The sequence below is a fragment of the Strongyloides ratti genome, scaffold srae_chrx_scaffold0000002 (assembly GCF_001040885.1).
Source record: "Strongyloides ratti genome assembly S_ratti_ED321, scaffold srae_chrx_scaffold0000002".
In the NCBI taxonomy this organism is placed as follows: domain Eukaryota; kingdom Metazoa; phylum Nematoda; class Chromadorea; order Rhabditida; family Strongyloididae; genus Strongyloides; species Strongyloides ratti.
Window position 1 is genome coordinate 544974 of NW_020171510.1, and position 21564 is coordinate 566537.

The 21564-nt window shown below is 20.6% G+C and overlaps 5 protein-coding genes across 5 annotated transcripts; 2 read left to right on the forward strand and 3 right to left on the reverse strand.

The window, feature by feature from the left end:
- Nucleotides 1-321: 321 nt before the first annotated feature.
- SRAE_X000111700 (Hypothetical protein) lies at nucleotides 322-1572 on the reverse strand (the record flags this gene model as incomplete). The annotated part of the gene is made up of 4 exons (XM_024644695.1): nucleotides 322-404; nucleotides 445-636; nucleotides 1009-1245; nucleotides 1308-1572. 4 exons carry the CDS (start codon nucleotides 1570-1572, stop codon nucleotides 322-324), a joined length of 777 nt encoding a protein of 258 aa, XP_024498579.1.
- A 1241-nt stretch (nucleotides 1573-2813) lies between these two features.
- SRAE_X000111800 (Rap guanine nucleotide exchange factor 1) lies at nucleotides 2814-5816 on the reverse strand (the record flags this gene model as incomplete). The annotated part of the gene is made up of 5 exons (XM_024644806.1): nucleotides 2814-3546; nucleotides 3600-4278; nucleotides 4327-4379; nucleotides 4432-4758; nucleotides 4807-5816. 5 exons carry the CDS (start codon nucleotides 5814-5816, stop codon nucleotides 2814-2816), a joined length of 2802 nt encoding a protein of 933 aa, XP_024498580.1.
- Nucleotides 5817-8076: 2260 nt separating this feature from the next.
- Nucleotides 8077-8801, forward strand: SRAE_X000111900 (Hypothetical protein; the record flags this gene model as incomplete). Its single annotated transcript, XM_024644918.1, has 3 exons — nucleotides 8077-8323; nucleotides 8364-8623; nucleotides 8664-8801. 3 exons carry the CDS (start codon nucleotides 8077-8079, stop codon nucleotides 8799-8801), a joined length of 645 nt encoding a protein of 214 aa, XP_024498581.1.
- Nucleotides 8802-12305: 3504 nt separating this feature from the next.
- Nucleotides 12306-13066, forward strand: SRAE_X000112000 (Hypothetical protein; the record flags this gene model as incomplete). The annotated part of the gene is made up of 2 exons (XM_024645029.1): nucleotides 12306-12647; nucleotides 12836-13066. 2 exons carry the CDS (start codon nucleotides 12306-12308, stop codon nucleotides 13064-13066), a joined length of 573 nt encoding a protein of 190 aa, XP_024498582.1.
- Nucleotides 13067-15896: 2830 nt separating this feature from the next.
- SRAE_X000112100 (Guanylate cyclase) lies at nucleotides 15897-19574 on the reverse strand (the record flags this gene model as incomplete). Its single annotated transcript, XM_024645140.1, has 9 exons — nucleotides 15897-15950; nucleotides 16002-16082; nucleotides 16133-16953; nucleotides 16994-17152; nucleotides 17192-17468; nucleotides 17522-17593; nucleotides 17639-18658; nucleotides 18704-19176; nucleotides 19232-19574. The coding sequence occupies 9 exons, from the start codon at nucleotides 19572-19574 to the stop codon at nucleotides 15897-15899; spliced, it is 3300 nt and encodes a 1099-aa protein (XP_024498583.1).
- Nucleotides 19575-21564: the final 1990 nt, after the last annotated feature.

Sequence of the window (21564 nt, forward strand, 5' to 3'; positions counted from 1 at the left end):
TTTTAACTACATTATTATATTACATTATAATTTACACCATTTTATTGTTAACCTTATATGACTCCAACATTTTTAAAAAATATTTTTCAATTTGCTGACACCTGATTGTATTAATTTTTTTATCATTTTGTTGGTTAATAAAATTTTTTAATTAATAAGTGTTATTAAACTTTATTTATCACTAAATCTCATAAAATTCTTATGATAAAAGTAATAGACAATAATAAAGTAAAAACATTTTTTAAAAAAAAAAAAGTAGATAGTCTTGTTATTTTTTTGCATTGTTTTCCACTTTAAAATACAGTTTTTTATGATAGAAATTTATTTCCCATAAACCAATCTTCTACGAGATTCTCTAAGAGTCATACGAACATCTTGGAAAGATTCATTGTATTCTTTTGAAGCTATAAAAATATTTTAAAATAATTATATTAATATTATTACCTTTATAGACATAACTGGCATCATATTCACTATCATAAGCATTTCTAGGACTAGGTAATGGTGTTAATGGTTGAGTTCTATGTGGTGGACGAGAAAAATCTTGATCGTCATTAATTCGTGGTGATGGATATCCAGATGATGGAGCTGATGAATATCCTAAATCATTGTTACCTGGTTTTGGTGACCATTTTCCTAAAAAATTATATAAAAATATATATCAATAAAATAAAAAATTTTTTTTATTCTATAGTTAAACTAAAAATATAAAAGTAATTTAATCTTCATAATATATAGTTTCTTGAACTCTAATAAAGCTAACAATTTCTTCTTCTATAACCCAATCATCGTCAGAATCAGAAATATCTTGTCCAAATTCTGATGGTAAAGAAATACTTTCACTATAATTGTCAATATGTTCATCATTATCTAATTTTATAATATTACTATCTTGACTACCATCAGAATAATATCCTGATCCAGGTGATAATATAAAATTTTTTCCATTTTTTAATTTATTTGCGGTATTTATATAATTTGTAATATAATCAATTTCATTAATATTACCTTTTATTATATTACTATCATGAACAGGTGGTACAGGACTAGCATTGCGACTAGATAAACTAGGTGATCGTGAACGTTCTGTTGGAATTGAAAGTCTTCTTTTTTGATGAGCATCACCATATCCAGCTGAACGATATGGTAAAAGTTCTCTTGGACTTTGAGGAACATCAGATTCAATTGTAACAGTAATTGGCTCAGAAACAATTGCTTGTGGAATCTTTTTAAGTGGAAGTGTTGCTAAAAATATTAAAAAAAAAAAATAAAATGTAAATTAAAGTTATATTTTTATATAAACATACTTTTGGTAGTAAAAGGTGTTGGTCCACGAATTGCATTAAGTGAACATTCTCCAAGATCAGATAAAGGAGAAACAGCATAATTCAATTTTTCAATATGATTAAATGCATTAGCAATTGCTGAACAACTAGAACCTGATCTTCTCCATCTTCCTTCAAGATCTAAATATTTAACACGGTCATGTCCTTTTCCAACAACAATAGTATCTAAGTTAAGATAATGAATATCATTAAAACTAATGTTTGATTCATTTAATGGAAAACTCATAATTGGAAAGTACTAGAAAGCCTAAAAATATAAAATAATATGTTATAAAATTAAATATATAATAAATAAAGAATAGAAAGATGGTAGTTATGATTGAGTTTGAGTTCCTTAAATATAAAATATTTATTATTTACATAAAATATAACTAAATTGTTAACTAAATGAACTTTATTTAACCTGGGGTTTATTTTTTCTCTCATTACTGTAATTGTAACATCAGACCCTTTGTATATCATGAAGGTTGGTCTTATAGATTAAAGTTCTTAATACTATTTTTTTTATTTTACGTAACAATTTTTGACTTATTTCAATTTTACCACCTTTAAACATTTATAAAAGAAGAAATATAGAAAAATGAATAGTAATCAGAAAAGTAAATATTACTAGATAACAAACAATTTGTTTAATATTGTTTGTCAAGTCTTTGGAGATAAATAAGGAAAATAAATTTTTGTGATTAACAATTATTTTCTTAACATTATTTTATGTTTAATATACTGATCATGAAAAATGATTTTTTTTTAAATATTTTAAAGTTTCAACACTTTATTATTAATAATGTATTAAAATTTTTCATGAAATATTGTAATATTTACTTTATTAATATATTTCATATTAAAAAAATTTTGACATGTAAATGAATAGTTTTTATATTAGTTTAAAATTTTTATTTAACATTTTAACTAAATAAACATTTTAAAAATATTTTATGATTCATAATATTAAAAAGGTAATACTAAGTTGAATGTTTTATTTTATTTAAAAATAAATCTTTTTTTTTTCTATTTTAAAATTAAAATAATATATATGTTTACAATATCAAAAATCTATAACATTTATCATTTAGTGTATTCTTTTTCAATTCAAAATTAAAATATTTAATCTCACGACATTAAATATATTAAAAAATATAGTAATTACATATAGTAAATATGTAATAAATGCACATTATAAATAATTTGTTAACACAAAGTGATCAAAAAATTTTTTTGATTATTTTTCAATTTTATTCCAATTGATTTGACAATAGGGAATATATTTTAAAAAAAAACTTTTTTTTTATTTCTATTGAAAATTGTGATTGATAAAATATCATATAAAAAAAGATAAATAATGAGGTTCAAAATGTGTATATTCAATTACTTATATAATGTATAAAATAATTTTTTTTTAAATTAAAATAAATAAAATTGATTATAAAATTTTAAATTACTTTTTTAATCAACATAAATATTTTTTTTTTAATTTTTTAAATGTCTTGGTTTTATCATTTCACTTCTTATCCAACATTCTTCTTCAGAATAATGTTCAACAAAATTATTAAGAAAATTTTTATATACTTCATCTGTTTCAAATGAATAATCCCACATTTTAAGTTTTCTTACACTTTCAAGTATTGTAAATTGTTTAAAACATTTGACAAAATTTATATAATTTATACCATTATATTCTTTATCAGATAATTTTTGAACAGCACCGTTATAAATAAATGTTAAATCTTGTAATATTAAACCAATGTATGGAATACATGGTGGTTTACATTGCGAAAATAATTGTCTATAATTTTTAAATGAATAACTTGATGACATGATAATTCTATGTTCTTTCATTCCATCATTAATTGTTTTATTCCATTGTAATCGATTAACAGGTCCACTATCTAAGGCAGCAATAATAGCAAGATAAGAATTAAGATCACCAAATTGTTTTAAATATTTTGCTATTTTTAAAAATTTTATAAAAATTTTTTCTCTTATCTTTTGTTCATTTGACATTAAAATTAATGATCTACACCAATAACTAATAAAATTAAAATTATTTGTTAATCTTTTTAAATTTGTTGAATGCAAATTACTTTGATCTATTGACCACCACAAAAGTTCTAATTCTTTAACATTATGAAAAAGTTTACTACTAATAATAGTAATCTCTTGTGCTAATTTCATAGATCGTAGATTAAGAAATTCCTTAACTCTAAAATCAAATATTTAATTAAATACTCTTTTTTTTTATATTTATTAATTTACCTATACTCATCCAACATACAATGAACTTGTTTTGGTAATATATTATTAATTTTTGACTCATAAAATGTCATAATATTTGTACTTATTAATTTACGAAGAATCTTTAAAAATTGTATTTCACAATTATCATATAATATTTTGTATAAATCATTAATTGTACATAATATCTCTTCACTAATTTCAGTTATTGATAAATTTTGAATTATCCTTATAATTACTGAAACAGTTGAATGAGCATAACTATTATCTTTATTTGTAAATTGATTAATCATATATTGAAAACGATATAAAAGATATCGTATTACATCAAGTGATGAAATAAATGTTCTATATGTTGATATAAATGCTTCTTTATATAATAATGATGCATTATTTTGTGTTGCATAAACAATTAAAGCATTTTTTGGTCCACCACGACATATTTTAGATATTTTTCCATTACTATCAGATTTTGTAACAAATACTAAATAATCTTTAACATCAATTATTTCAAAAAGTGATAAATCTTCTGATAATGATAATATTTTTTTGTTAATTTTATCAGATTCTTCGTATTTTGACAAATCACTTATATTTTTAGCAACTTCTTTACTCATTTCATTAAAATCCGATAATTCTAATAATTGATTTAAATCAATTTTATTATCAATATCTTTATTTTCTTCAATTTTTAGTGGACCTATAAATTATTTATATTTAGTAAAAAAAAATAAAAAAAAAAACTTACTATTATTTCTAAATTCAAATTGTAATCTTTTCCTAAATTGTTCCTCATGATTACTAAAAATATTTTGTTAACATATAATTTATAAGTCACTAAAAAAAAACTTACCTAATACTTTCATTTACAAGAAGATAACTTGTCATTGTTAATCCTTTAATATAACTTCCATTATTATCATAATTTCCACATTCAAATTCTTTACTGTTATGTAAACCAAATCTATTTACAGTACCTAAATTTATTAAAGCTTCCGGATTTACATCACCAGTTCCAATTGTTGTATTTTCTTCAAAACAACCATCACCCTCTTTTCTTAACAATTCATTATCATCATATATTTCTGTTTGTTGTGCAGATAATTGTTTTGTATCTAATTTATGAGCTGCTGCATTAAACATTAATTTACCATTAGTCTTTTTTGTTTTTTCAACAACTCTTAAATATTATTATTAAGTATGTTATAAATATAAATGAATAACTTACTGTAATGTAGCACTTGAATGATCTACTTTTTTAATTTTTTGTAACTCATTATTTTGTAACTCTTCATTATTATCATATTTTTTTGAATTATCATATATTGAATCATTTAATGTACTTAATCTGTTACTTAATAATGATTCATCATTTTTAAAATCACCAAATGTAAGTAATTTTTTATCATTAAAAAAAGAATTTGTATTATCTGTAAAAGTATTTCTATTTTTAAAAGATGGTTTTTTAAATGACTCTGAAAATTCTTCATCTGAATCTTCATTATGTGATCTAGTAACATCAAAAAAATTTTTACGAATATTATCTTGACCATTACCAAATGTTCTAACGGTTATATTTTTAGATGTTCTTGAACTATTAACAATTCTTGTTTTTGTAGATCTAATTTCTCGTCCATCTGGTGTTTTAGTAATTTCTTCTTCAGTAGTTTTACTTCCATGTTGTTCTTTACGTGTTTCACTTTCTTCCTCACATTTTGATTCATTATCATCACCATCAGATTCTGTTTCAGGAATATTAAAATTAGGTTTAAACATATCAATTTGACGATTCATTAAATTTTTCATAAGTGAACAAAATTCATCACTATTTGGAGTTTTTTCTAACATTGGTAAAGAATATACAATCATATCTGTTATAACTTTATCACAATTTGTATCATCTTCATCTTTTTCTTCAATAGAAACTTGCCATGAACTAATAGTTATATATTTTTTGATATCAAATAATATTTTTTTACCATTACTAATATCATCATTAGTAATTATATATGAATCATCACAGCAAATTTTGAAAGATAAACAATCCCACCATTTGATAAGAAGAATTAAAAGTTTTGAAAATTTTTGTTTCTCCGAATTATTATCAAAATTAATATTTAAAAAACACGTTATTATTTCATTAAAAATATTATTTATTTCTTTAAAATTTTTATTTTCTATTACATTTAAAAATTTTGATATAGATTCAGTAACAATATACGAAATTCCATCGGCCATTCTAAAAAAAAATTATTAAAGGTTTTAGAAAACATATAAATAAAAAAAGTACTAATGAAATTGATATAACAAAAATGAATATAAGTATTTTTTTTTATATAATTATATAAAATTTTTGATAATAAAATTATAATTATCCTAACATCTGCTTATAGATTATATATTTATTTAATAAATAACTGATAAGGTTATTTCATAGTTAATTAGAAAAAAAAAATAATTGTTAAATTATTGACTAGAAATAAAAAAGTAAAATGATTTCACATTTGTACTTCATTAATCTTAATATTGGATATATTTAAACGCCTATAGTATAAATATATAAATTTTTACAGAGAATAAATGATAAAATCTTACAAATTAACGGTTCTTTATTTAATAGTTATAACAAAAATTTCTAATACAATACTGTGAATAGATTAGAAATCGAGTAAATATTAAGTTTATTAGAAACTTATTTTCTTTTTATTAAACAATTTAATTTTCTTAGCTCAATACTACAGGAAGGTTGTAATTTATTCAATCACATAACTGATTATATAATTTAATATCTCTTTTTAACAATTTCAATACCAGCTTAAAATAAAAAGTCTTTTTTTCGAGATGACATACTCTCGATAAGAATGAGGTATAATGATAATAAAAATGCAAAGAAAAGTTTAAATAGAAGCTTCTAGTAAGCTTGCATCACAAAATTGAATAAGATAATTTTTTGAGTCAATGTAATTGTAATATATAGATAAATATATATATTTATTTACATTTAAATGTGTCACATCGTTTTGTATAGTAGTGGCTAAAATATTTAAGTAACATTAAAATTATTAAATTGAACAATAAATAATCATTTTAACACATAGTAGTTATAATATTTAACCTTTAATCAAGAATATTATAAAGAAACAACTTTAAAGTGATTTTTTTTTAAAAAAAAGCATGAAATAAAATATAAATAATAAAGATTAATTTCATTTTCTTATCTATTTAGAATTATGATTACTAAAAAGTATATTAAAATTAAAGCATTATTTTGTTAGTAGTTAATATATTTTTAGGAAAATGTATAGAAAAATGTAATAAACATATGTCATATGAAACATTAAAATAAATGACTAATGAGTTATTAATAAAATATGTCTTTCAAGAGGGCAAATAAAAAACTCCCAGATAACAATAAATTTATTTTAATGTATTGTTATTATGAAGCCATTCATTTTATTTGAATATTCTTCTTTACATTAAAATACTTTACTAATAGTAATTTTTATTATCAAATAAAGGAGTGTAAAACATTTATATGTATTTAACAACTATATCGAAGAAGATTGATGTTATAAAAAAAAAATAATAAAAACAACTAAACAGATATTAATGATATTTTTAAAAAATTTCTTTATTTAATATTATTTGATTATTAAAAATTAAAAAATTTTTGGAATATTTTTATTTTATTTATATGAAAAAATTGATTATTTTATTTTTTATTCATACACAAAGTGTATTTTATAAAACTTTTAAAGTTTTTTTTTTTTTTGTTTATATGAAATATTTTATCATAAAAAAAAAAGTTTAAAAAAAAATTTATTAATAATGCTGAATGTTTTTCTAAATTTGGATTTTTTTTTATCATTCGATTTTGTTAAATTAAAATGTTTTGCACTTTCTATTTTTAAAAATGTAAATAAATTTTCTTTCAATTTTTCATAACCAAAAAAATTTTTGTAGATTTTGGTATCATCTTTTATTAAAGCATTAATTCAAAATAAAATCAGTTAAAAATAGCTTAATTTTTGTGTTAATAAGAAAAAAAAATTTATAAATATTCTTTTATTAAAGGCAAAATATTTTAAATATAAGAATATGTTATAGCATTTAATTTATTTCAAAAGCTTATTTTAAGATGACATAAAGAAAATTTTTAAATCCAGTATTTGTAACTACGTCAAAATATATTTAAAGGATTTTCTATATTTAAAATATATGTAAAATCTATTTTTATAATTAAAAATATTAAATATACGCCTAAGAAAAAGTTTACATGAGGTAAATTTTTATAAAAAAAAAGGATAAATTTTATTTACACTTTCTTCTTTTATTTTTATATCAAAAATAACTATATTTTAATAAAATTAAATCATTTATTAATTAAATAACTTATTTTATTAATAAATAAAACATTTAAAAATATTTTAAGATATGTTAGAGAATGATAATCGATGAGAAAAAACTTCAAAATATTTTTCTTATTTTGGTCATTCTTATGGCATCATTAACTATTATAATTAGCATTTTGTTTATCAAATTGAAATTTAAATATTATAAATTAAAATCAAAAGAAATAATTGAAAATGGTATTTCTGTTACAAAAATATCAAAATTTACACCAACAATATCTTTAGATATTTTTGAAACACCAAGGGATAATAACTATTATGGTAATATGTTAATTGGTGATAATGTTTCACTTAAATCAGTAAATAGTGCACCAACTTATAATAATACATTAGGTAATATTATTTTTAATTATATATTTTATATTTTACTTAGAACCTGGTCCATTTAATGATCAAAAAAGAAGAGTATCTGAAGAGACAAGATTTACAAAAAATTCTGCCCGTAGCTTTAGTGAAGTATTTGAAAATTTAAATGCTTTAAAACTTGAAAAAATGACAAATGATAGAAATAAGGTTGTTAATGAGAATGGTATTGTTATGGAACCTGTTGTAACATCAATACAAGAATTATCATTGTCAAAAAAAAATATTCCAATTGAATTAGAATGCCTTAAAAATGATATGATTGTTAATGTAACTATTTTTTTTTTAATCTAAAAGTAATTTTTTTTAGAAAGCACTTCAAAAAGTTAAAAAAAACCCAAAAGATAGAATATTAAAAAAAATAGATTCATCAATTATTATGTTTTATGGTGAACCTATATATAATATAACAAAAGATACCGTTAAACCAGGAGAATTTAAATTATAAAAGTATGAGGTGTAGTTTGTAGTTGCAAAATAATGTAATGACTTTAACTCAATTCATTAAAGATAAATGTCATTTTATGTGACTTTTAAATGTTTCTTTAACTTAAATATCATTAAAAAAAAAGATTTTTTTTTAAACAAATAAAATTGATATTTTAAAATGTAATTCAATTTATTTTATGTATATATTACAATCAAATACAAAAATTGCCATATATATATTATATTTTTAATTCATAAAATTTAATTTTTTTTGTAATAAAAATAAATCAAATATGTCTTTTTTAAATTATTATGCTTTAAATTAAATTTTTTTAATATTATAAAATTTAAAAATAGCTAAGACAGCTAACATAAACATAACTTTATTATTATTCATATTACAGTTAATAATAAGTAGTTTTGTATGATTATTTATTAAAAAAAAACCTATATTTTGAAATTATTTTTTTTCTTACAAACTAAGTTATTGTAAAATTAAAAAATAAAATATATTAATTATTCATATTTTTATTTATGTAGAAAAAAAAACATTTTTTTCTGTATTTATATTATGATGACTTTATTAAATACATAAAACTATTATTCGTATTAAGTAGTTTTTAAACTTTAGTATGTTTAATATTATATATTAAATATAAAAATAATAACAAAATATCTATGTTATCGTTATTTCTTATATTTTTTTGAACATTTATTTATGTATAGATTTTTTCATCAAATATTAAATACTTTATCTGTTAATATATATAAAACAAAATAGCTTAATCTCAGATTACATTCATTACATTCACTTTTCTAAATATAGTTTAATAAAAATAGAATATATTTGCTTTGTTAAGTGAAATATTTTCAAAAATATTTTTAATTAGTGAAATAATAAAAATATTAAATTAGTTATAAATTTATTTTTTTTTAAAAACCTTGAAAAAATAAATTTAAATAATCAAAATTTAATATCATTTAAATACTTTTCAAAAAGAATTTTTAAATATCTTTAAATATCAATATTTATATAAAATTTATTTTGTATGATTGGAATATTATATGTGACGTTTATTTAATATCAAATGGTATCATTAATGATAGTAATCATTAAGATTACATAAAATGAAAAAACATAAAAGTTATATGTTTTTTTTTTATAAACAGTTTATAAATAATTTATTTTACTTGTTTTAATTTGCTAGTTTTTTTTTATATGCTAATAAATTATAACACTTTATATGTAAATATAATTGAAATTTTTTTTCTTAATATATAACATTAATTTTTTAGTCATCATAGTAAGAGTTCAACATATGTAAACATAGAAACATTTTAATCTTAAATTAAATTAAATAGCTTTATAAGGGTTATAAATATAATTTGATAGTATGTAAAAAAAGATTAAAAATTGCATTAATATTTAAGAAAATTAATTTTTATAAAAATTTTTTCTTACTTAATAAATATTTTCTCTATAAAATTCTAATTATTATAATCATGTAAAATAATTTAGTACAAATATAGAAAAAAAATATTTATTGTGTAAGAATAGTACACTAATAAAAAATTGTAATTTAATTTTTTTAATCAATTGATCATTTCTTTATTCATTTAAATTTTACATTATTATTCTCGTTTTGTTATCGTAACTTTTATTTGTAATAAATAGTTTCGCAAAAAAACGAAATTTGATTATTTCATACCAAAATATTTCTATAAATGATTTTTCTTCTAAAATATTGTAAAAATTAATAAAGAATTCTAAATGTTAAAAATTTACTTTTTCACATTATTTTATTTTTGTTTATTACTAGTATAATATTTTAATGACTTTCCAGTTTCATTTCAACTAAAATAAAAAACTTTAAAAAAAGTAAATTTTGATAAATGATAACATTTTATTTATTTTTTAAAAATTTAATTTTAACAAGATGTAAATGTATAATTACTTATATTACGAAAATATAGCTATACAAAGTAATAATTAAAATAAATTTAATAATTTAAAACTAAGCCGTAAAATTATTAGTAAGATTTCAATAAAAATTCAACAATTATTTATATAATTAAACATTTTTCTGGAATAAATAAGTGTTTTGATGTTTATTTTAAATTAAAATAAATAAAACTTTACATTTTAAATATTTTAAATATTAAAATAAAAATTAAATGCTACTCATAAAGATTCTTTAACTTTACTACCTAAATAGAAAATTGAAATTCAATTAAATATTTTAAATGTTTTTGTCTGCGATTTCGTAAATTTAAAAGTGTTTTCAAAAAATATCATTGCTGATCCCTGATTTATTTAAAATTATCATTATTATAATGATTTAAACAATAATTACGCCAAATTTATAGATAATAATGATTTCCTTGATACAATAAATAAGTCAATTAATAATATTGGTACAACAGTTTTAGAAATTTTTAAAGCTTCAGAAACATTAAGTTATTGTAATTTTAACATGCAAATAAAATATTTATTTATTGGAAAACTAAGAATCTGTAATTGATAAAAATTTTAAAATTATTTTTCTCGATTATGGAAAAATACAAGAGAATTGTAAAACATTAACAAACAAATATTTAGAAACAAAAAATAATCAACATAAAAAAAATTTTAAAAAATAAAAAAAAAGGTTTTGATAATATAATTACAATTAAAAATAATAGTTAGAGTTAAAAATTTATTAAATAAAATTAAATTTTACAATTGGTATCGCTAACCCCTACAATAAAACATAATTATAAAAAATTACAATAAGTATATAAAAAATATTAATTAACGTAAAATAATAAAAAATATTAAAAATATTATGAACGCGCATTACTAACTCTAATTTTTCGTAAATGAAAAATTTTTAACATTTCACCTTTATATATATATCTCAATTGCAATAGTCCATGAGCGCCACAATATCTTCACATAGATTTGGGGTCGCGATCTCAAAAATCATACAATAGAAGACCAAAATCCAATAATATTGCTTAATTTTATAACTAGAAATAATACTTATTTCTAACTGTTAGTTTCATTTTTTTCAAAGATTTCTTTGTACATAAATATCTTTAAATTTTGTGTTATATTTTTGTAACATAAATGTATATAAATAATAATAAAGAAAAGATATTAAATAAAATAATAATTTTATGAAATGTATTTATTCAAGTTTTTTTTAAAATTTAAAAATGTTTATCATATTTATATGTTAAATAATAAAGGTACTATTCTGTTATGCTTCCCCCCCCCCCCCAAATTAAAATGTATGAAAGTACTTGATAATTGATAAAATTTTCTCAAATAAAATCTTAATCACATAAAGGAAATAGAATGGACTTAAATAAAGTACAAATCATAAATAACCTTTTTACATATTAACTGATAATGATGGGAATAAAAAATTAACTGGTAAAAATTGGAAACATGATGGGATTTGATATTTGAGTCATTTTTTTTTTAATTTATGATAAAAAATTATGATAAATTTAAATTTTTTATTTTTATATTATAATAATGGATTTTTTGACTTTATCCGATGAACTTGTTGATGAAAAAGCTGCCGTCAAATTCTTCCAAAGTCATGGAATAATTCCTGAAGAAAAAGAATGCAGCAATAGGCATCAAATGAAAATGCATTTTAGAAAGTATTTTCGTTGGAAATGCTACATTAAAGAATGTAGAGAAGAATGTGGAATACGAATTGGCACCTGGTTTCAAGATACCAGGCTTCCCTTCCGCACAGCAGCCCTATTTATTTATAACTGGGGGGAAGAACGGACTTCTGTGGATTTCTACAAGAAGGAGCTTAAAATGGCCCACTGCACGACTGTGGACTGGAACAACTATCTCCGAGAGGTATGTCTGTTTATGGAAGGGAAGGACCAGAATCCTATTGGAGGGAAGGGAAAAACAGTGGAAGCGGACGAAACTTTATTCGTCAGGCGAAAGAACCACTGTGGCCGCTTGGTTCAGCAATAGTGGTGTTTCAGGGGTATCTGCAGAGAAACGAAGCACTGCTTCGTGGAGGCCGTTCCGGATAGAAGCTCACCAACGCTTCTGGAGGTGCTGAAAAGAAGGGTGACTCCAGAAACCCTTATAATTTTCGATATGTGGAAGGGGTATTCCCAAGTAGAAGATTCTGGGTTTCAGCATTTGCAAGTGAACCACAAATATCATTTTGTGGATCCACTTACAAATGCTTATACTCAGAGCATCAAACGGGTCTGGAGATCGGTGAAAGAAAGAAACCGACGCCACAACGGAACCCACCGTAACATGCTAAATGGGTACATGTATGAATTTACATGGAGAAAAAGGAATAAGGGAAAAGAATTCGATGCAATATTGAGAGATATTGCATCATTTAATTCTTTTTTAAATGAATAAAAAATTTTTTTTTTTTGTTAAATTTTTTAATTTTAATAAATTTTTTAATTTTATTAATCCATCTTGTTTTCTACAAGATGGATAAAAAAATTTATCATTAATTTGATACTATTCTTGGTACTATTCTGTTATACCCCTTTTTGGCTTAAAATGATAGAAACTTATATAAAAAATATTTTTTTAGAAAAACAAATAAGTTTATCAGATTCTCCATCTTCTTTTCTTCAAGATGGATAAAAAAATTAAATTTATCATTAATTTTTATCATAAAATTAATAAATTGTCGTTAACTTTTATCATAAAAAGAAAAAAAAATGACTCAAATATCAATTACCATCATGTTTCCCATTATTAGTAATTAATATTCAAAAAAGTTTATTTATGTTTTTTACTTTATATTAAGTTTATTCTATTTCCTTAATGTAATAAAGATTTTATTTGGAAAAATTTTATTAAATATCAAGTATTTTCTATCACTTTATGTTGGGAGGAGGAGGGATATAACGAAATAGTACCAAAAATTCTTTCAATTTAATATATATCATCTAGTTCAAATATGTACATCATAGACAAAATGTATACAACCATTGTACAAAATATGTACTTTTGAATTTTTTAATTTACATAAACGTAACAAGCTATAAAAATGCACATTATATGTTTAAATAATAAAATTTTTCTTGTATGCAAAAAAAAAGGTTATAAAAAAATATTTTTAAAAATACTGTTTATTTTGATTATAAAATAAGAAGACAAATTTAATTTTATATTTACTAATAAAATAAAATAAGAAAATTTAATAAAAAAAATAGAAAAGTATTTTTTTCTTCATTTTTCTCAAGTTTCATAATTAAATTAGAAGTACATTTTTACATCTCTTTTTTTTTCACTTTTGTTTGTATAATGATCATGTCCTTAATTCTTGACTGCAAAATAAGTCCATATTCATGCTTGCATTTTTATGTACACGGTATACTTTCACGTTTATAGCAAGATATGAAAATAAAAAAATATTAATAATTTGTTCTACTTTATATCTCAAAAACAAAATGTTTCTTTATTTTGATGTTTGTTCTACTTAAAAAAGCATTTATTAACGGAGAATTTACATTTTATTAACATTTTCTAAATTCATAGTTTTACTGCCGGTTTTTTTTAGACATTATAAAAGAAATATTTTTTGAAAAATAATTTACGTTTTATAAGAAATCGCACATTAGAAAACAATATTTTTCTATGAAATTTTTTTTTAATAAAAGCTGACAGAATTTATTTAAAACATCTTTAATTTATTTAATGTTATTTAAATAATAGAAAAAAAATTTCAGAATTACAATAAATTTATTTTTATCTATATTTAAAAAAAAAGTTTGCTTCTAGTAAAACTAATTTTATTAATAAATAAGAAACATCAAACAATATACAAATTATCATCTTATTATTATATTGAAACAATCACTTTTTAACAAAAATATTACACAATAAAAATTTTAAAATAAACGAATCAAAAAATGCTTTTTAAAATATTTTATTAAGGTAATAAAATATCGAAATATATTTGTACAAAAATGTAGATTTTTTAATATTCCAATGGCTATTTTTTTCTTTCGTAGCTAAAAGTTATTTAAAATTGTTGTGAGATTTTAAATGTCTAAAAAATTTTGAAGATTTTAAGCCTAAATTTAATAGCTATATCCAGCTTAAAACTTTTTATTATCAACAAATTAACATCAAAAGCGGTTTTTAAAACTTTTTTCTTTTTTATGTTAACTTTTACTTTAAAATTTCTTTTAACAATTATCTTCAGCAAATACTAATGTAGCTCTATTATACATTTTTTGCTGTAATATTCGTATGACAACATCAATTTTTTGAAATATAATTACGTTTGCTGTTATCAAGGTTTTTTATGTTAAAAAAGTTTTTTAAATATTAAAATATCAATAATTTATTTTTCACAACATGTTTATTTTTAATATATATAGAATTAATTGTATTTTTTTTATAAACCATATAATATATAATCTGTATACAACGTAAAAAAAGCATAAGTATTAATATCAAGTTATATATATTGTAATATGGATTAAATACAGCCTGTTAATTATCTGTATTCTGTGACGTTGAATTCGGTTAAAGTATTAATAAACTTTACTCTTAAAATATTTTCAAAATTTCTATTTTATTTACTGCTTTTGTTCTTTTTTTAATCTTATAATGATAAATGTTGGAAAATTTGCACTTAGAAGACATTAAAAAAAATAATGTTAAAAAAAATTGATTTTCAAACTTGGCAAAATGTTTATGTTATTATGTAGAAAAATTTCATATGAATCTAACAAATTGCTTAGCATTATTAAAATATTGTTAATTATTTTATAAAACTTAAGGAAAGCATTGCTTATTAAGAAAACAACATTTTATTCTGAACAACTTAATATATAAAAATTTACCTACTTTTATTAGTATTTGTTCATAATAATATTTTATAAAAAAAATTTAAATTTTATATTGAATTTAAAATGATACAATATTTTTCTCCTAAAATAATAAAAAAAGTATCAATCAGAAAAATAATTAATATATTTTTTATTAATTTCTTTATTTCTTTGAAAGATCTATCAAACAAATTTTTATATTTAACTACAAACTTTAAAAAAATATTGGAAAAAAAAAATAGTAAAAAAATTTTATACAATTTAGGAACTAATTTCTCCATTATTTGTTTGTTTGTTTTCCTTCAAGAAAGTATGTTTGGCATTCACCTTTTCCCTGTATTTATAAATGATTAAAATAATAATTAATAAAATAAAGAGAACTCACTTTAACTTCAACTTTTCCACGAGGTGTTGTTATAAATTGTTTGAAAAATACATTCAAAAGGTTATAAGATGTCTCACTAATCTAAAATAAATTTTATATTAGAAAAAAAAAATATAATATAATAAATAAACCTGGATTTTATTTGCGACCCCGGTACTCTCCATTCGGGAAGCCATGTTTACTGTATCACCAAATAAGCAATATCTTGGTGCGGCAATACCAACAACACCAGCAGCTACACTTCCACTATGAAAACCAATTCTAACCATCATTATTTCATCAGGTTTGTGAGCTAATTTAAAATTGCTTACAAATGTTCTCATTTTTAACGCTATATCTGAAATATGTTGAACATGGAAATTACCATTTGTTTGTGGTACACCTGAAACAATCATATAAGCATCACCAATTGTTTCAACTTTGTAGGCATCATGTTTTGCAATAATTGAATCAAATCCAGAAAACATATTATTAAGAAAATTGACAATTTCTAATGGCGTTGATGTTGAAGAAATTCTTGTAAATCCACGGATATCAGAAAATAGTACAGTAGCACAGTCATATAATTTTGGTGTTACAGGTCTACCAACTTTAAGATCTTCAGCTATCGATTGTGGTAACATATTTTTTAATAATCTATCAGCTTGTTGTTGCGCTTCTTCAAGCATTGCTGTTCTATCTTTAACTAATGCTTCTAAATTAGTTGTATAATCTTCCATCATCTTCATCATTTGGTCAACTAAACTACCACCACCTTTTGACTTAAGATTTGAGTTTATCATACTTCGAATTTTTTTAATATTTGGTCTCATTTCTGGTAATTCAAGCCAACAAGCTTCAATACATGATAATAATTGTAAATTATAACTTTCTTCTCCTTCCGCTTTACTTGGAAAAGTCGGTCTTAATAATTGTTCATTTTCTTTCTGAAATGAAAGTTTTTCAAGGATTTCTAAAAAAAATAAATAATTAAAATATATTAATAAACTTACTTGAAGCAGACCATTCTTTTTCATAGAATGGTTCAACACGAAATAAAATCTGATAAATAATCATACCAAGTGAATAAATATCAGCAGGTTGATTACCTTCAGGTAGATATTTTGTTGCTATCAGTTCACGAATAATCTCTGGTGCCAATTGAATATATTCTATAATTATAAAATTAATATAAATTGCTTTTGGCTTACTTTTTCTTGCTGATGTACTATGATCCAATGCACTTGGATTTTTAAAATTTCCTTTATCTTTATTTTTGTCATTATCATCATTATTATCAACCTCATCAAATCCTAATTCACCATTCTTACTACAATAGTTTAATTCATTATGTCTTAATCTTTCAGATATAATAATTTCTGAAGTAAAATTTGTCAATCGAACAGTCCAATTACTGTCAACTAAACAATTTTGTATACACAAGCAACCATGGTAATGTAATGGGGACCCATGAAGAAATTGGACACCCTAAAACGTATATATTAAATTTATTAAAAAAAAAATTTTTTTTTTATAATTACCTTAACAACATCTTTTGTAAAAGAAACTAAAAAATTGTGACTCAATTTAAGGTCTTCATTAAATAAAACATCCTATAAAAATTAATATTAAAAGTAAAATATATTATATAAACAAACTTCTAATGATCCACGTTGACAAAGTATCCATAAAACTATAAATTCATTTTGTTGATTAAAACAAATACCATAAAATTTATTTAAATTGTCATGTTCAATTAACTTTAATTCTTTTAATATAATCAGTTCTTTTTTTTGAAATGTAAGATTTCTTGTTTGTTTATATTTTTTATATGCTAATTTAACACCATTACACATAGCTTGCTGAGCACTTAATTTAGCGTTAGCTTTTGATGTTAAACTATCAACAACAGAAGCACTTCTATCAGAACGTCCAATTGATGGATCTGATTTAGTTGATGCTCCTATTCCAACTTCTAAAAGTTTTACTTGTTCTCTTGGTAATCTCCATGTCATATCATATAATATTTTTTCTTTTTCTCTACGATATATAAAATAAACTGTTGGAATAGAAATAACTAAAAATACAAGAATTGTAGAAAATATAAGAAGTTTTGTATGATCACAAACTGATCCATCATAACCACAATCTGGTATATCATTTGGTAATGAACCATCATAAGAATGCCAATAATTAGTAATAATTTCTTTTACAACATGTTCTGAACAAGAAGTTTTACAATTACTATCCTCAGATAGTCTTGGTTCAATTTCTATAACAATTTTAAATGTTCCATTTTTTAATGTATATGCAGCATAACTTGGTACACGTACACCATTATTATTCATTAATACTTGACCTGTTTGACCAATAAAATTTCTATTAGTCATTCGTTTCCAAATTTTTATACCATCTTTAACAGCTTCAATATCTTTAGTTTCTAATAAAATATCTCTAACAGCTAATCCAAAAAGATAAAGTGCATCATATAAAGACATATATGCAATAGTTGAATGATATGAAGTTGAAACTCCAATAACTTCTGAAAATTTATTTCTAAATTTATCAACAAACGATTTATCATATCCATGTGCTGTAACAATAATAGCATTTTCATATGCATTTTGTAAAACTTTTTTATCAACATTATTTGCTTCCCATGGAAGATGTTCATAATACTAAAAATATTTATTATTATAAAATATATATAAAAAAAAACATACATGAGCTAACCATGGAATTATATAAACATAATCATATGTATTCATTTCAGCTTTTTTAATAGCTTGCATAAAATTTGAAGCTGTATAAAGATCCATGCCTAATTCAATGATAATTATTCTACATTTTACTTTTAATTCATCTAATAAACCACTTTGAATAATTTGATCTGGTGTCATATATTGATCAATATCAATATATTTATTTATTTTAATATTTTGTTCTTTAACAAGTGTTTCTAATGAATGCATAGATAATCTACTATAATCTTGAATTGTTCTAACAAGTCCTATTTGTTTCCAATTATAATGTTTCAAAATTTGTATTACAGCACGAGCCATTTCTGATGCTGATGTTAATGCTACAGAACTAAGAGTTGTAAAAATTTCTCTGTCTGATAATATATCATCACCAGACATATGTGCAATAATAGGTATATTCCAAAGAGAAACTAATCTACCAATTGCCAACATTTCTACAAAAAAAAGAAACAAATATTACCAAAATATTTAAAAATAAATATTATTTACCTTCATTACAACCAGGACCAAAATAAACAGCAGCATCAATTTTATGATGAAGATGTGCAGCATTAGCTACACCCACAAAACGTCTACATGATTCAAATGTTGTTACATTAAAAAAAACATTTTTTGGAATAATTCCTTTTAATCTTAAATCTTCAGAACACATTTTTAAAACATGTGATTCATACATAACAGTTGAATCATTTCTTCTTAAATGTCCAACAGCTATTTCATATTTAGTAGATGAATCACTTTTTGAAATATCTTTTGATGGCAAATTATTTGGAAATGAAAATTTAATAATAAACAAAAGTACAAAAATTATTTTAATTAAATATAACAACATTTTATGTTTTTGTATTTTTTTAACTGAAAAAAATTATTATTTGTCGTAACTTTTAGTAAATAATTATTTGTGAAAAATTAACAATATGTTTAAATATTAAAAAACAAAAATAATTAAAAGAATTTTTTTTCAAATTAAAAAAATATTTTAGAGTTTGTTAATTGTTTAAATTTTTTAAAATCTATATTTTTTAACATTCCAAGTTTTTAAAATTGAAGCAAATTCTTATAAATTAAAAAATATTTACAAAAATAATCATTTACTACATTGATAAAAGTAAAAATATAAGGATATAATCATAAGATACAAAGACTAAAGTAATTTTAATGTAATGTGAAATTACTGATTTATTAAAGAAAAAAAAAACATAATCTAAATGATATAGAAATATCTTAGTTATACTTTAAACAATCAAAGTTTAATTATTTTTTTATAAAAAATTTATATATATAACATTTTTTATTTTAAGACTATGAATTTTTGTAATTTTACAATATTCTTAAATAATTATTCTTATAATATTAAAAATTAAAAAAAAAAACATGAATATAATATATAATATAATCTACACATAATGTAAATCAGTTATGATATAAATTAAAAATACACAAACCATTTTTTAAAATCTTTAAAAATAAATATTAATAAAAATATGAAAAATTAATATTTACAAAATTTTAAAAAGATTTTGAGACAATTTGAAAACATTTATAATTATATACATAATCATCTTTGCCACTCAACATTCCCAAATATTTATCATTTCCTGTTGTATTTTATTTTAGCTTGATATTTATTTGGTATTTATTTAATGCTAATGAAAACACATTATAAGTAATTTCAATATATTATATTTATATTTTTTTTTTATTGAAAACACGGAAATATCCTGTGAGTGCCGGAAATCGTTTTAATAGCCCTAATATTTTGATGTTATATTTATGGCCATTATACTGTTATTTTAAAAATAAGATGGTTAATAAAAGTCATTATATTTGGCAACAACATTATGAAAATTATTTTTAAAACTTATTATTGTATGTTTACAAACAACATATAATAACAGTATTGTAAAAAAAAAACAACATCAATTTTTATACAAAATGTTTTTTTTTATGTTTATGCAAAATAATTTATGAAACTTCTGAATTAAAAATGTTAAATTTTTTTATTATAGTAATATAATATAAAAATTTAGAACATAAAGCAATAAAATAAAATTAAAATAACTTTTTATGGTTATCATCAATTTTAATATGCATAATAATTTCTTGTAGATCATAAATACTATTCATTTAATAAATAGAATAAATCTTTATTAAGATCATCAAATTTTATAAAATGTTTTACTCTTACAACGGCAAAACATTACATTTCATGATTGTCATAGTATTAATGAATGACATTATATATCATTAAAAGATATTTTATTAAAAATTTTTCATTATAAAGTATAACAAATAATATTTGTCTAACTGTTTTTTTTTTTTTAAAAAAAAATAATATATATTTTTTTTATGATAAATAATTTGATTATGGGTGTATATTATAATAATTTACTTTTTTATTTTATGGTTATATAATGTTTTGGTAAAATTATTCTTATCAATATAATATATGTATATATTTATAATTTACCTAACATTATCATACTTTTAATATATATATTTATTTTATTTAAAGTCAAGTACGTCAATTTGTTTAAAGTATAATTAATTTTGACAAATATATTCTTTATTTAATTGTTAAACCAGCAACACCTTATATTTCTATTTTAAATTTAACAACATACAATAACTTGAAATTTGAAATTAAAATATTTTAATTTATCATATAATCTCATTGAAAGGTTGATTATTGAGTTTATTAACATGATTAATTAACTTTCTTTTTATTTTTATAGTTATGTAACTATATATATTAACGAAATATATTGTCTTTGAAATGCTTTTTTATAGTTTATTTTTAGTATACTATACATTTATCTTAA